We start from the raw sequence: 17363 nt of genomic DNA, 5'->3' as shown, positions 1-17363 counted from the left end.
TTCCATTCCAAGTTAGTGAATCCAACAAAACAGAACCACAGGAGAGTAAGCCCTCTTTGTCACCTCAATATTCAGAATTTCATTACTTGCTTATCCAATTTCTAAAATGCTCATACAGTCCTAAGTGTCTTTAAACATGTCTTAAGAATATCTGCTATACACAAGTTAGCCCTGGATTTTGGTTTGAAGTAAGGATTACAAACAACATAGACGGTACCTCTTTGCTGTATAGAAAATGCCGTGTTGTTTTCCACTCTTAGAAAGAAATATGGCTGGTACTTTGGCACTTAAGAAAATGAATCAACACAGAATGCCAAAGTCAGACCCCCGTGAGATTATGAGGCATCTTACCAGGGGAGCAGAAAGAAGTACCACTTCCTGTCCTGCCTCTTCCCCACCCTCACCTTCTAGAGGCCAAAGGAGTGGACTAGTTGGAGCTGTAGTTCCTTATTTCTTTATTTCCTGGGTATCAAGAGGGCACACTACAGATTATAGTGGCTTACTGCACAAGTAGAACAGAGAACAGTGCTGAGAACAAAATTCAATAAATTTCATTGAATTGAATTAAACTGGTAATGATTCTTTTCTGTTAGGAACTTTAGATGTGGTACCAATGATGCACCATCTAACATCAAAATCATTATAATGTCATATTTTCAGTTGTTAGGCTATAATGCAGCTTATTACACAATAAATATGTGGATTGTAGAATATGTTTCTCATTAGCATGTACTATTTTCTTTCTCTAAGTTTTTAAATCCCACAGATAATTAATTTACTATAACTTGGTGCCTTATTCTGGTCCAAAATTCATATATTAAATGGGTTTTAAGTAAATATTTTATTTTAAAATGACTGGTTTGTGACCTCATAATTTCTTAAAATATCACAACATAATTCATCTAAGGTATAAATAAGAAATAGCAAATTTTAGATATATTTGTAGCCATTTATTCCCTCATGAGAATTCTTTTACTATTGATAATCAATTTTTGGATATTGCTTAACAGTTTATGAAATATTTTATATCCAATATCCTCAAAACATTCCCTTCACTATGTCCCCACATTATTCTCAACTTATTTCTAAGATGAGAAAATAGAAACTAGTAAAAACTATCATTTCCCTCATTCATTTATTTATTCAACAAGAATTAATCACCTACATGCTCCAGGGCTGTGCTAGGGAAAGTGAAATGGATGCATAAACAACTCATTACATCGCTTTAACAAGGGCAAAAGGGATTGTAAGAACTGGGAATTGCATTTTTGACAGTAGAATCAATTTTGGACTATCCTGTTTTCTCAAACTTCCCATAATGTCAGTGTTTTCATTCACAAAAATGAGAGATTTGTCTTCTCACAACACGTGCTAGTTGTTCCAGGTAGTTACGATGCACTCTTGGCCAAACCTCATTTAAACATTTTTTGATATTAGCACTGAGTTCATTTTATTTCTTTTACCTTATTGTACAGTCATAGAAAGTACACTGCAATATCAATTTGAAAGATTGGTTTTTTCCTTAAAAAAATTCTTTTCTTTAATAATGTGGTATTTTCCGGCTTCTACATTGAAGTTTGATATGAGTTCAAGAAATGTAAGTATCTATGCTTAGAATTAAAATAATGAGATTACTTTTAAATCTTCGATTGAGTCTCTTCAAAAGCAGGGCCCAAGCTAAGGCGTTGGTGCAGTTATTTTATTTGGGACATGGCCCCAGGAAGCAAGACTGAGGTAGCAACAAGCAGAGTGAGACAGGAAAGGGGGAACGCCAATGTAAGAATGTGTGGTTGAGTTTACCGCCATGGGCAACTGGGACTCAATTCCACCAGGACCTCCTGGGCAGCCTCCAGAACAGTTTCAGTAGTCCAACCAGTGGAGAGGAGGAGAGGGCTCTCATACAATAGCTCCTACCCTGCATAAATTGAGGATTGTCCCTGGGAGTGCTAGCTCTCTTATACTTCAGGGCTGTCCTCAAATGCTGACCCAGCAGGCTCCCATGGCATCTCCATGCCCTGTGCAGAAAGTGTAAGAACACACAGCATGTACTCAAGGTTGGACTTTGTCAGAGCAAGGTGAGTCTGAGATTACACCAACCTGTCCTCCACCGCTGCTACTAAAATCAGAGGTGTGCCCAGGGGATGTGACACAGGGCTCCAGAGGCATCTCCTACAGTTTTTGTTGCTGAGAGATTAAAATGTGAGGATATTGGAGGAGTTTCTCTGGTGAAATCTGCCAATCCAAAACAAAAGGTTTACGGATACAGACACTGGGGAAATTGCAATGTGGCAGAGGCTGCTGGTTGTCTACCCTAATATCTATTGTCCCCTTCCTCCTCTGCAATGAAACCCCAATTTCACTTGAGGTATCATGCATCCAGCTAAAAAATGATGTTTTATAACCTCATTACAGCTAGATGTGGCCGTGCGTTTAAGTTCTAGCCCACATGCCACCACCCCCCAAAAAGAGTAAGCAGGATATTGTATGGGGCTTCTGGAAAGAGACTGGGAGTTTACTTCTTCTCCACCTTCCTACTTCCATGATGCAGATGAAATGACAATAGCTAGAGCTTGAGACAACATAGCAAGGTAGATGTTGCCTCCATCCCTGATGACATGAAGTCGCCATGCAAGCCCTGGACTGCCAAATCTGTACTTCTTTTACGTGAGGAAGAATAAAAATATTTTATTTAAGCATCTGTTATTTTGTTGTTTTCTGTTATATTCACCCAAATCTAATTTGAACTAATGCACACCTCCCTGCAGTGAACCTAACTCGCTGCAGTGAAGCTGCCGGTTGGCAAGCCCTGACATGCACACAGAACTTCCAATCAGCTTTATTATGTCTCATTCTTAAATAGATTGGATAGTCCCAAATCACCACACTTTTGGAAAAAGTTTCTAATGTGAAAAATAGAGGCCAGAAAAAGAAACTTTGAAGAATAGGGATACTCTTGGAAGCAAAAGAAAACGTCAGAATAAACTAACAACATTAATGTTCTCAGAGAAATGAGAAGGCATATTTCACATGCGTAAGACACTAACAAAATACAAAAAATTAAAAATATATAAATAAGAGATACTCAGGTCTCTTAGATATTAAAAATATGACAACTGAAATAAGAAAACTAAACAAGTGAGTTAGAAAATAAAATTGATAGAAAATAGTAAATACATTAAAAACATAGACTCACTCCCAGAGGCCCAATATATTCCTAAAACAGAAAGAGAGAAATGGATGGGAAGAAATTATAAATAATAATAATAATAATAATAATAATAATAATAATAATATAGGACAGTTTTCTCAAATTGAAGCTTCCAAAATGAAAGGGACCACTCACTGCCTAGCAATATTAATGCAAAGAGACCCATATCAAGAGACTTCATTATGAAATTTCTGAATACCTGGGTAAAGAGAAGATTTCCTAAATTTTTCAGAAGAAGAAAAGAAAAATATCAAGAATCAGAGTAGAAGACTTCTTAACAGCAACACTAGATCCTAGAAGACACTGGAAAAGTACCTTCAAAATTCTAAGGAAAATTTATTCCAGCCTAAAATTCTATATGCAGCCACACTATCAATCAAATGTGAAGATAGAATAGAGGGCATTTTTAGGCATGAAAATTTACCTCTGGGGAGCAGGACTAATGGTTGGGGCAATGGAATGCTGTTTTTCATTATAAGCAGGATAGCACTATTTGATTATTTCTTTAACTACTTGTGGCTTTAAAAATTTATTCTGAAATATTTTCAAGTAAAGAACAATATAAAAAGAATAATACAATGAGCATGCATGAACTTACACCCAGCTTAGAAAAATAAAACATTATCAACAGAATTATAATGCAAATCTTGACCAGGTCTGCCTACTCCCCTCCAGCCCTCTCTCTCCAGTGCCTAATTAACTGTCGAATTATATGCATACATTAAGTCAATAAATATAATATGTTTTTTCTAAAGGAGGATTTATAATGAGGATGAGCTTTAAATGCAAAGGAATTATACATCTATTTAGGGTTAATATTGCACTTTTCAGCTATGTTATAGAATTTTATTCAAGATACAGCCAAGGAAGATATGGAAAGGTCTATGAGTTGAGGAGTTAACATTTGAGAAAAGAGAGGGGAGGAAATTTTAGCAACTGGTAGAAGAAAACCGGAGGAAAAGGAGGGAGAACGTTGCTCTAACTGATAATGCTGCTCCTTCTAAAATTGACCCAGGTAAAGAAGGAAAGGATAAATCAAAATGAATCAAAAGGGCTCTCTCTTCTTTCCTGGGAAGCCCATTTTATTAATGTTGGCCTTCAAAATGCTTTGTAATAGTGCTTCTGTGAGCTCTTCATCTTCCCAGAGTGTCTTCTCCATTAGACCCTCCATCTCCAGCTCCCGTGGCTAGCTACACATGCATTTATTCCTGGTGCTCCAGGGTTCCTACAACTCATTTCTGCTGTGATACCTGCTTCCTAAGGTTGCCCTCCATTCATACACCCCCTCCTTCCTCTGTGCTACGCAAATCCTTCCAGACCTAGCTCAAAGCTTCTGGGTCACACCCATCCCTGGTGATCTCTACCTTTCGGCCCTTCTCTGTCCTTATAATCTGCACCATGCATTTTATCACTTGCCTCCATTTTGTCTTCCATTAGTCTCTGTACATGTCTGGATTCTCCCACAAGGTCAGAGCATCTTAAACATGCTGGCATCCACAGTGACAGACATATTGTAGGTGCTCAATAAACAATTGATGAATTAGTTAATTAGGGTAATCTGATTCCTGATTAATTCTCTTTTCATGACACTACACTACCAAGATATTTTGTGGTTTCATTCAAAAAAAGGATTTTATAAATGCTCAAGTATTTATGAATAGAAAAACCTTCAGCTTTGCAAGGACAAAAGTAACTTGGAAGCTCACTTAAGTGAATTAAGTGCACTTAATTCAATAGTGAATGACTGTGCTTACTAAACAATCACAGTCCAGGATTGCAAAATCAAGTCAATCCAGAAAAAAAAAAAAAATACATCATGACACACTTGATGGCAAATGTTCTTTCCTGTTCTTAATTAAATGATGATACAAACCAATTCATGCCACGTCTCACTATTATTTTCTAAATTCTGCACAAACAGTATCAGGCTTCAGCTGTAGAGAGAGGAATGAACAGCCTTTTTTTTCTACTTTTGCTCTTCAAAACATTTTCTTCTGCCCTTCCTACAAACCAAAAGATGGAAAATGAAGAAAACATGCAACTGGCTCAGGTACTGTCTCAAATGTTATTAATAGACTATTAGTAAAAAGTGTAATTTTTCAATTGCCTCGGAACATAAAAAGACAGCAAATTCCCACAGAAGAATCCTCAACATTCTTGTGAGAAGTTGCTGCTTTTCATTTCCCTAGCTCTAAGAACATCAAGGAACTGAGTGTTCTGATGGGGAAAAAGGGCAGATTTGCTACAAACTAAGCAGTGGTCATAAGTGAAAGAATAGTTAGTGAGAGAAGAAAGGAGACAGACAGACAGCCCTGGAGAAATGGAGATCTCTAGAAAAGCACTTCAAGACCAACCAGGAGAACCCAAATCTGTGGTTTGGACCCTGTTTCCATAAATGTCTGAAAAAATACACTGCTTTGGAGATTCCCTCTAAAAATCAGCCTGGTTAATTTTCCATATTTGACTAAATCGATTAAATTTGCAAAATGGCTAATCTAGAATTTGTTTCAAGGAAACACCAAAATGAAAGCAACAGCAAAAAAAATGTTAAGCTGTATTATCATTTAACATGTAGAAGTAGTTTGATTCTCTTCCATGGAAGTTTGGAGCTTTGTGGACTCTGTGATTTGGCTAATTCTGGTCACACAGACCTCAACCAATTCTTCGAAATTGTAAAAGCAAGGTGATTCTTTTCTTCCCTCTTTGCTGCCTTCCCTTCTTCTTTTCTCCCTCACTCTTTCCTTCCCCACATTCCTTATTTCCTTTTTTCCCCTCCCTACTGCCAAAAAGGATATTGGGCAACTTTGTTTTATTTTGAGATGGAAGTTTTGCTCTCCTGTAGTCTGTGCCTCTTTTTTTTTTGTATTTTTCATTAGGCATATCTTGACCAGTTCTACTCTCTTGGAATAGAAGGGAGTCCTCTTGTCGAAAGTAAGAACAGGAGTCTCACAGATGGCAAAATTCGGGAAATGCAAGCATTTTTTCGATTGACAGTGACTGGAAAACTGGACTCAGACACTCTTGAGATCATGAAGACACCTAGGTGTGGAGTGCCCGATGTGGGTCAGTATGGCTACACTCTCCCCGGATGGAGAAAACACAACCTCACATATAGGTAAGGCTTCTGCCAATGTGACTTCCCCGCTAATCCAAAGGAGCATGAATACAATCTCCAAGGAACAATCAAAATAATAGCTTATTTTACTGAGAAGATCTTATGTGCATGGCACTCACAGATTTCATTTATCTCATCCTCCAAAAAAACCTGTGACATAGGTATTACTGTTACTACTACCTTAAGCACAGGAAAACTGAATTAAAATGCTCTTTACTGTAGCCAAGCTTGCACGGCTGTCACCAACTGGCTCCAGCAGATGGGCTCTCACCTCTAACCTCTGCTACGTCCGTATAAACTTGGGATTGAGGCACTGCCATCTAATTGCAGAAGCTTGAAGGCCCAAAAGGAGTGTGCTCAAGGGGAACCCTCGAAGACCAAGCAGTTTGCCTTAGATAAGTGGAAAGGTCCCTGACTCTAGGAGTTGTCAAATCTCAGTGGGCCTCTGGAGCAAAATATGGAGTTTGCCCTCACACATCTCAAGGAACAGGGGGCCGGCTCATTAGCAGAGAAAGGATGAAATGTGGCACTGATCTTGACCTTATCAAGTTAACTTGATGACCACTCTAGTGCTCTCCTGGCCCTAGAAAGTGTTTCTGAGGGTTTTTCCTCCATCTCATTGAGTTCTAGGAATTGAGATAAAAATAGGCTTAGCAAGATAGGGAATGTAAACAAAGGGGAAATCTTTTTTCTGAGTAACTCATTCGTGACTCAAATAAGACTCTGAATATGTGATACATGCATAAAACATTTCCATAAACCATTCAAGAAAATAAGTCCCAATTCTTTATCAAATGCATTTATGATATGTTCATATACACAGCAAACACATACACACCTTAGTTAGAGTGTGATCTTAGGGAAGTCATTTCACCTCTTTGTGGTTATTTGTTAGTGTTATAATACCACCTGATTCACAGAGCAGATGAGAGGATTGTATTATACAGTATATGTAAAAGTACTTTTAATAGTACAGTGTTATACAAAGGTAGAATAATACCACCATACCAAAAGTTACTGCAGCATATGATTGATAAGTTAGAAATGACTTTTTTGTAGTGTGTGTGTATATATACATGCATGTATAGCCACCAATGGATAGATTTTTGTTAATTTTCAAGAATAATGAACTACACCCCAGATATGCCACGAGCTGATGTGAATGAGGTGATTCAAAAAGCTTTAGAAGTGTGGAGCGAGGTGACCCCACTAAAATTCACCAAGATTTCCAAAGGAATTGCAGACATCATGATTGCCTTCAGGACCAGAGGTAAGATTTTCAACAGAAGAGGAGAATGTGGCTGTTTTCATCTCAGGAGGTTTGATGAGGCTGATTTTCTCCTCCCTGAATTGTATCTTAGTCCATGGTCGGTGCCCTCGCTATTTCGACGGTCCCTTGGGAGTCCTCGGCCATGCCTTCCCTCCTGGGCTGGGACTGGGTGGAGACACTCACTTTGACGAGGATGAAAACTGGACCAAGGATGGAGTAGGTGAGCCCAATTTTCTTTATGGACAAAATTTTATTTTAAAGAATCTTTGAAAAGAATAGCTTTGCAATCATAAATTTCCCAGTTGCCCCACCATTTTCCATATTCCAAGATGACATTGATGGAAGTGTTCAATATCTATCCAGACAATTATGCTTGCACAGTTCAATGCCCTCATAAGGCTGCTAATCTATTCATGATCAGAGCATTGTTCTCTTAGTTACACTTTCAGTTACACAGCTGCAATACCTGAGAGTCCATTAGGTGCCTGGAACTATGCAAGGTGTTGCATGGACCACAAAGTTGTACTAGAAAAATTCCAGCCCTTGAACGGTTCATGATCTCATGTAGTGTAGAAGGGCTTGGCCCTTATGCCCACCATACAAGGTGGAATGTGCTGTATGTTGCATTTTGCAACAATGTTAGAATTAATTTGTGGCTCAAGGATTGGAAGAAGACACTAGGGAGGTGGTTATTTGAGTTAGCAATTGAAGGATAGTGTGTAGGTTCATCCCATAGAGAACTATTAAGCATGAATTTTCTCTTCTAACTCTTGCCAAGGAATTAGACCCTAACCTTATTTCTTCAGACCAAGTGGGTTGATTTTATTTCTCTTAATGGGCTTACCTGGCACCTAAACAGCAGATGCTTTATTATTTCTAAAACAAAAAAGCAAAACTTTACTACAGTAACCATGTGTGCATCAAAGGAGCAGACTCTGTAGACACTTAGATTCCTTCAAACACTCTGACTTCCAGAGTCCCAGAAAAGCAAGAGGCTGTAGCTCTGCTGATGGGTAGCATACAAGGTTACAGTTCATTCCATACCAGATAACTCCAGTAGTTTATTTGGGTCAGTTTTATAGTGTCTGCAAGATTGAAAGCCTGAGATTTAAAATGGTCCATGGCCACCCACAATTGTATCATGTGATGCAATTGTTCTTCCAAGTGCTAGTGAATAAGGAGGGTGCAGAAGTCAGCTACTGGCTGGACTTCAAGTACCAGGGGAAATCAGGGATCAGTTGCTGCCATTGACATGAAGGAGGTAGGAGAGCATTGTCATCCAAACAACCCAGGTGTCTAATGTACTATGTCTGCTGTGCATCTTCTGATAAGACATGTCCCAGTATTTCTTTATACTTGGCCTAAGGATAGTATGGATGTGCCCTGTCAGGTGTTATAAGAAATATCGTAGCACTTGACAAAAATCAGAATGGCTCCCCCTTTCCCGGCCAGGCTTTCCTTTCATATCCAGGGATTGAGTGTGTTCAAAGATTTCACTGTCCTTTTATCCCCCATTAAATCCAACACCTAGCAGTAATTGCTGTTATCTACACTGCTTCAAGCTCTCTGCCAAGAGGTGTGGGGTGGGGATGATTATTAAAAAAACCAAAGAGTTCTGGGCCCTGACTTGGCAAGGCTTGCTTGTGCAAGACAGGGGATAAATACAGCCCTCAACTAAGTTTTGTGTGGACAACCAGGCAACAATTCCAAAAAGAGTTGTCTTCTGACCTCTTATTATATTCCCTCAGGATAGAAATTCTGAACCCTTGGTGATGCCCAGTGGTATAACTCTTGCCTCACTGACATTAAAGAGAAAACATCTTCTTGCTCTCTCATAAAAACATAAAATATCAAGTATGTGTAATCTCTGATCAATTGGGATTTGGCAACTGTATATATATTACTATTATCTCCCTTGTTACAAAATGAAGGCTTTCTCCTGTGGAAGAACCACAAATGTCTTAGTGTAACCTGCTAAAGAAATATAAACAATTATCTTCTGTTAATCCCACTGCTTCCTAAGGGAAGGGCAATCCCTTATATGGTGACATCAGAGGGTTAAACCCACACAGAAGTTTTCCCAAGAGTCTCTCAGAGCAAGGCCAATACCAAACCTATGTGTGAATGTGCATGTGCCATTAAACAAATGAAACAAGCTTTGCAAACCACTACACTGGCAGTGTCACAACATGGAAAGAGCAATGGTTAGCAGTCTGGTAGGCTTTGGTTCCTTTTGAGGCTTCCTATTTACTAGCTGAGGGACCCTGTTCAAGATCATTTTCTTAGTCTCTCTTTCTTTAACTGTAAAATAAGAATAATAATACCCTTTCTGCAGAAGAGTGACACAAGTTACCTATAATAAAGGTGAAAGCACCTTGCAAAGCACTTGCCCATAGTGGACTCAGAAAGTGCCCGACATTGATGATTATGTTGGTGATTACTAATATTAATGGTGATGATGATGATGATGATGATGATGATGATGATTAGGACAGAAGGCATTCCAGGCAGAGGAAAAAATATTCATGAAGGTACAAAGGTACAATGCATAAATTCATATATTCAGTCACATCTCCAAAAAGTCAGAGAGCTGTCATATTTTTCTGTTAGTCTCTGAGGGCCTATAATACTGCTGGCACATGACAGATGTTCCACAAATATTTGGTAAATGAGGTCATTTGACAACTATTTATTGAACATCCACCATGACCAGACTCTGTATTAGAAATGGGATATAACTTGGTATACAAGACACAGAGCCTGCCCTCCAAGGGTTTTCAGTCTTAAGGGCACACAGTCAAATAGCAATTAAACCAATATGATCAGTACCAGGCTAAAGGGAACCATGTCAATGTGATAGGAGCACACATGAGATATTCCAACGCAGACCCAGAGGTCAGCAGAAGAGTGATGCCAAAGCTGAGACCTGAGGACTAAGCAGGAAGTAGAAAGGCAAAGTGGAATAAGGAGGGTATATAAGAGTGTTTTAGACAGAATAATACAGATGAACTCCAGTATGAGAATTGTGGTGGAAGAAAAGTCTATAGGATTCAGATCGTAGAGGGTCTTGAAAGCCAGGGGAAAAGTTTGTACTTTAGAAAACTTGAGTTGAATTATGTTTTCAACTTGTCCAGTCCCTCAACCAAAGGCGCAGACCATGATACAGCCAGCCAGGCAAGGGGCAGCAGCAGCAGAGGCTAGAGCAGAAAACCATCAAAGACCATGAAATAATCCTTTGCCATTCTCTAAAAGTGAAGTGCTTTGTGCAAAAATCACTATGCATGGCTCCATCGTGAAAGACAGCCTTTTTCTTGGGCTCCTTTGGCTTAATTGCAAATCTATAGACAGTCTTTAGGATTAAAGAGAGGGACAAATAAAAAAGCAATTCCAACATGCATGGTTGGACTTCTGATATGAGTAAGTACAACATACGATGGTTGGGTAAAGGATGCATCTAACCATTGTTTCATCCAAATAAACACCTAGGCATTGAGTAACTATTATTAAATCCCACTATTGCCAAGCACTTTAACAGTCAGTAGGAATAAAATATGATTAAGACACGGTCCTTGTACTCAGGGGGTGCATGGCGTGGTGAAAGAAGTAGACAATGCAGTTCCTTATACGCTATGACAGAATTGAGCACTCAGTCTGTGAAAGCCCTGAAAGGTGCATTGGGCTCAGCCTGGATAGCAGGTAGGAGGATAAGGGAAGGCTTGTGAAGGAAGTGACCATATAATGGAGTCCTGAGGTATAAGTAGGATAGCTAGACAAAGAAGGAGTGGAGGAGACAATATTCCAAGCAGGGAATTAGAAAGAGCATGACACAGATGAGAAATTGCAAGTGATCTAATATGACTAGTTCATGGAATATGAAAACAAAATATGAGGCTGAAAAAAAGACAGGGACTTAATCATGGAATGCCATGTTCCTACAGTCTACCAACAACCAAAAAATGATTGCTTCTATTTTTAAAAACACTATCCATTTCTGAGACACTCGGTTCCAGCCATTTGCTCTCTCTGGGTTATATTTCTCTATGTATGTGACTAAATCAATTGCAAGTGTTGGAATATTTCCCAAATAAATAATGGTATCAAGTTGTAAGCAATATCTTCTGTATAGCCTTTCTCCTTTCTCTTACTTTCTAATATCAGATACAGCCATTCTCCTTTTGATTGACTCATGTGCTTTTATTTCCCTGTTTTTGTTAAGGATTCAGCTTGTTTCTTGTAGCTGCTCATGAATTTGGTCACGCACTGGGGCTTTCTCACTCCAGTGATCAAACAGCCTTGATGTTCCCAAATTATGTCTCCCTGGATCCTAGCAAGTACCCACTTTCTCAGGACGATATCAGTGGAATTCAGTCCATCTATGGTGAGCAAAATTACAAATCTGAATATACATGAACTCCACAGGAAGCTTTCCAGAAAGGAAGTTGAGAAAATCACTTCTTGAAAGATTATCATGAAGAAAATATTCACTTGGGTAAGATCCTTCCGTAGGCTTATTTCTTCATTCCTTCTTCATTCACTGTGGTATTTCTTTTTTCATCAAAGGAGGTTTACCTAAGGCAACTGCTAAACCACAGGGAACCACTGTGCCCCAAGCCTGTGACCCTGATTTGACTTTTGATGCTATCACCACTTTCCGCAGAGAAGTAATGTTCTTTAAAGGCAGGTAAACCTTAAACTTCTTGATTTCCTATGAAGATTTTTCTTTTCAAAGGATTTAGGGAGGAAAGGGGAATCATGGGGCTGGTGCAAATGTGTGTCTTTTACTTTTTCATTTTATAACTTCCCATAGTGTTTGAATGTTTTACCATTTACTTGTTTGATAATTTGTGTTTTAAATATTTTTTAAGCAATTTTAAAATTGCCATTGTATAAGAAGGTGAAGTAGAGTCTACTTTCAGTGACTTCTTAGCCAAAATAATTCACCATGCCAGTGGTGTTCTGGAGCCACTCATGTCAGCTCAAGCACCGACTGTTAAATTTTCAAGAATTTTGCAAGCATCACATTGGTAGCTTAAAACTAGAAATGGCAGGAGTATTTACACCCTGGAAATTGGCAAATGGTAAAAGTCATTTCCTTTTCTCACCTGGAGAGCCAGTTGTTAAATCTTTATCAGCATACCACTGACCATTCCTTAATGTGGCATCAATAAAATGTTAGTGATAGCAAGAATTACTTTCTCTCACTATGTATAATTTATTGGATCTAAATTTCAGCATAGTGAGTTATTTATACCATGACTATATTTTCAGAACAAATTATCAGGACATACACCATCTGGCAGGTATATAGGGAAAAAGGAAAGAATATTTGAAATTGGACTCCTACCCATCATTGTAGTTACGTGCTCTCACCCTTGTGTTCCTAACAGCAGGAACAGCAGAGGCTGAGAGACCACTTATTAGGTTTATCAGATACAGGTTGCCTGAATGGGGAGGGAAATGGAATATAAAGACATTTCATGTCCTGTTCATAGACTCAGAATTTTATAGCCAGAAGGGAAGTTCTAAGGGAATATTTTGGCATCCAATGCTATCAATTCTTCATGCCAGTAAAGGTCAGCATCCAAAAGTTCCTCTTAGAGTACCACTGCTTTGCTGCTTTGGCAAAAATAAAGCCATTAAGCACTCAGAACTATTTACAAGCTGTCCATGCATCATTTGCTAATCTAAGTACTCAAGAGAGTGGGAACAAAGGCATCTCCTGACCTTGGTAGTCTAAGGGGTAGAACTGAACTCACAACCACCCAAATTTGCTGGGGAAAATTGTGTTAGTGCTGAAATTATTTGAGGAAAACACCAACCAATTAGATCAAAGGCAAGCCTAAGACTGTAATGCTTTCATCAACATAGGTAGACGTATAAACTGTATGTGTTAAGTATTTTCTTTTTAACACAGGCACCTATGGAGGATCCTTTACGATATCACCAATGTCGAATTTGGATTAATTGCTTCATTCTGGCCATCTCTGCCAGCCGATATTCAAGCTGCGTATGAGAACCCCAAAGATAAGATTCTGTTTTTTAAAGGTAACTTTGTCCATCGATTCTTCTTTCCTTCAGATGCCTAAACTGGATAGTGGGTATTTTAGTGGAAGGAATATAATCTTCATGTGTGAACCAAACTGATGGGGCTTCTGCCCTGACCTTAGGCTCTTGTTGTAAAGAAAAACTATCAAGGGACTCTCCATGCCTGTGAAGGCAAATCCATCCCAACTGCACAGGGCTAAATGAAACCTATGTGGTTAAAAAAAAAATAGTCTTCTTTCTGCCAAATAAAGGTACTCTGTCTCTCTTTTCTGTTCCCTTTTTGCTAGGGCTGTCAGGTTTAGCAAATAAAAGTACAGAACATCCAATTAAATTTGAACTTCATATTAACAACAATTTTTTTTTAGTTAAAGTATGTCCCACGCAATATTTGGTATATACCTATACCAAAAATTATTTGTTGTTTATCTGAAACTCAAATTTAATTAGGCATGCTGTATTTAATCTAGCAACCCAATTTTTTACACGGCTTTCATCAGATTACTTGCCTTTGAGAGCACTTGGGGGCTGAAGTTCAGGAGAATAATCCAAACATACTTGACTGTTTTGACAGATATACCAAGTAAGAGCAATCAATATGGTTAAACCAATTGGTAAATTATGCACATTATTGATTATAGGTATATATGTATAATATTAATGATAAGCAAGAATAAATGGAGACATAGGATTACTAAATCTCCAAGCATGGAAGCTGAAGTTATTATTAAACTTCTTAAAGCATCTATTTCTCCCACTAGAAATAGATCAGAAGATAATTACTTTCTGTCTTCCTAGATGACAACTTTTGGATGATCAGAGGATATGCTGTTTTATCAGATTTTCCCAAATCCATTCACACCCTTGGTTTTCCAAGGCAGGTAAAGAAAATTGATGCAGCTGTCTATGACCAAAATACAAGAAAAACCTACTTCTTTGTGGGTATTTGGTGCTGGAGGTAAGTTTAACAAGAACCTGGTTTTATCCTGGAGAAAAAATGCCCACATAGCATCACACTGACATGGGGAAAAATAAAACTAATCTATGGTCTGAGAATTATGTTGAAGGCAATCTCTGGTGGATGACATTTACCAAACCAAAATTTGTTTCCATGAGTCTGAAGATCTTTCTTCAACTTACAACATAAAGATAAGATAAAATTTAAAAATTGGTGGTGCCAAACAAATTGCTAATGACATTACACACTTCCAGACAAAATCCATGTAAGTTCAAAGATAAGCCCTTATTTTGATTTAACAATTCCTCAGAAGAGCACTGTTTTAGTCTGCTAAGTTGCACATAGCAGATACCATGAAATGTGTTGGCTTTAGCAGTGGGAGTTTATTGCCTTACAAGCTTACAGTTTTTAAGCTGAGAAAAATGCCCAAATCAAGGCATCATCAGGTGATGCTTTCTCCCAAAGGCCAGCTGCCTGCGATGCTGGACTCCGCTGTCATGTGGCAAGACCCACGGAGACCTTTACTGGCCTCTCCCTTCTCTTCTGGGTCTCCTTGCTTTCAGCTTCTTCCTTCCGACCCACCCTGGACCACACCTTAACTGAAGATCCTACTTACAATAGGTTTACATCCATGGGAGGGATGAGCTTTAAGAACACGATTTTCTGGGGTACATACAGCACCCATCTAACAAATGATGTGGCCTTTTCCCTGACTATTTCTTGTTTTCAAGACACTGTAAATGATTCAGCCAAACATAATCTTTGCCACATTTTTCTTACTGATAAAATTACTTTTCCTCTACAAGGCCTACTTATTCCCCACAACCTTGCCTGACTACAAGTTGGGCATTAAAAAATTAAGCTCCTCAAAAAAAAAGACACTCTGGAAACCATTCAAATCCGCTTACGCAGGTATGATGAAATGACCCAAACCATGGACAAAGGGTACCCAAAGAGAGTGGTAAAACACTTCCCAGGAATTGGTCTCCGAGTTGATGCTGCTTTCCAGCATAAAGGTAAGCCTCAGTGCCAAAACTATGAGGACACTTTGAAGACTTTGTTGACTGTGAAAAAAAAACAGTGCAAAAGCTTAAAAGTTTTAATTTTAATGTAATTTTACTACTCTTAAGTACATGTAATAGATTTTGACCCAGCAGGTATTATCACAAACTGAATCAGTAAGTCCTGAATTCTATCCCCTAAATTATACTTCTTCAAATCTATGTAAAAAGTACCAAAAATAGTTTTACTCAACATTGATCCAAGATATCCCTCCAAACAAACCCTTGAAGAGTTTTAAATGTGAAAAGTGACTAAAAACATGAACTGAAAAATGATTTGCAAACTTTAATATACATAGTTTAATATGCATAGCTTGGGGTTTGTGTGTGAAAAGTACAAATTTTTCAACCCTAGACTCAGAGTTTCTGAGCAGTAGGATTGTGAGACCCAAGAACCTACAGTTTTAAAAGAACTTCAGATAATCCTAATGCACACAATTCAGCTATTATATCTTCACAGACATTAGCCTAGATCATATGGTAATCAAAAATTTAAAAATAATTTTGAGTGACACAGTCTTTTTTCCAATGATATCTAACCCAGAATCTCAAAGTGTAAAATGGGTAAAAAGCATAACAGCTCATCATTGATCCAAGATACCCCCCAAATGGAAGTGTAGGACCCACAGCCACTCCCACAGAACTTTCTCCTCCCCTTCACGAGACACTTTGATGGACCCAAGTTTGAGAACCTCTGGCATAGGCCGGTGACCAGAACCTCTGGTATAAACTGGCTAGAAAGGTAGTAAGTCCCTTGCAACTCATGCTTCACACCTTGGCTTTCTCCTCGAGGAAATAAAAATAATAGGATTGTCCATGTTTCAGCAGTAAAATGAAATAAATCTACATAATTCCAGAACTTCCTTTGCTCTCCATAATGTTGAATTATTTTATTCTATCTTCATAAAATAAAATAGTGTGGAACCATTATATAGTTGTGCAAGAAAACTAATGATGTTTCTCTCTCTCTAGGATTCTTCTATTTCTTCCGTGGATCAAAGCAATTTGAATATGACCCTAAGACAAAGAACATTACCCGAATGATGAAAACCAATAGTTGGCTTCAATGTAAAGAGCCATTAAACCCATCATTTGGTTTCGATATCAATGAGGAAGGAGTACATTCAGCAGCAGTGGAGGTGTTTTATCATGAGAGTCTAAACTTACTTGTTTTCACTATTGTTCATCTGCTGAAAAAAATCTACAGTTATTAATAAATTGATATACTTGAAATAAATGTCAAGAGTTCTGACTTTAAGTAGAATGGAAACATTCTCTAATATCAAGTTTCCAGTCCTAGTTCTAAGTATCTGTTTGATAACGATTCTACAGTCATTTTGAGCAACCCGGTTCTTTTAGCTAGAAGTTACCATGTCTCAACAAAATCTCTCATTGTACTTTAAGCTTATCTCATGCCTTTGGTGTCTCAGAGAAGACGTATGCTTTACAGTAACTAAATACTGAAGACATTTATTAAACCAACCTTTACATTTCATTTTGTCTGGACCTTTGGAGTCTGAGAAGCCCAAAAAACCACATCCCTTGTCCCTACCCATGTTTTGAACCTACTGAGAAATAACATAAAATAATAAAGCAGTTGGAAGAGAAAAATATCACTTTTATTACTGATAATGCTTATATTGGAGAATGTATTTGTGGACAAGCAGATTTCCTAATATCAAACTCCAGAACAAATCAGACTTATCGAC

General features: G+C 38.2%; 1 protein-coding gene across 1 annotated transcript; it reads left to right on the top strand.

Annotated features, from left to right (window-relative positions):
* The first annotated feature begins 5156 nt into the window (after positions 1–5156).
* MMP27 (matrix metallopeptidase 27) lies at positions 5157–16868 on the top strand. The gene is made up of 10 exons (XM_037838835.1): positions 5157–5258; positions 6085–6323; positions 7445–7593; positions 7685–7813; positions 11810–11971; positions 12157–12274; positions 13508–13638; positions 14434–14593; positions 15506–15609; positions 16627–16868. Exons 1-10 carry the CDS (start codon positions 5157–5159, stop codon positions 16866–16868), a joined length of 1536 nt encoding a protein of 511 aa, XP_037694763.1.
* The last annotated feature ends 495 nt before the right edge of the window (positions 16869–17363 follow it).

This window comes from Choloepus didactylus, chromosome 6, assembly GCF_015220235.1.
Source record: "Choloepus didactylus isolate mChoDid1 chromosome 6, mChoDid1.pri, whole genome shotgun sequence".
Taxonomy (NCBI): domain Eukaryota; kingdom Metazoa; phylum Chordata; class Mammalia; order Pilosa; family Megalonychidae; genus Choloepus; species Choloepus didactylus.
Note: the sequence above shows the minus strand (reverse complement) of the source record. Positions and strands in the feature narration are given on the sequence as shown.

Coding starts and splice junctions, on each gene's coding strand:
- MMP27 (XM_037838835.1), top strand. CDS start 5,157: ATGAACAGCCTTTTTTTTCTACTTTTGCTCTTCAAAACATTTTCTTCT. Junction 11,972..12,156: donor TGGAATTCAGTCCATCTATG/GTGAGCAAAATT, acceptor TCATCAAAGGAG/GTTTACCTAAGGCAACTGCT. Junction 12,275..13,507: donor GTAATGTTCTTTAAAGGCAG/GTAAACCTTAAA, acceptor TTTTTAACACAG/GCACCTATGGAGGATCCTTT.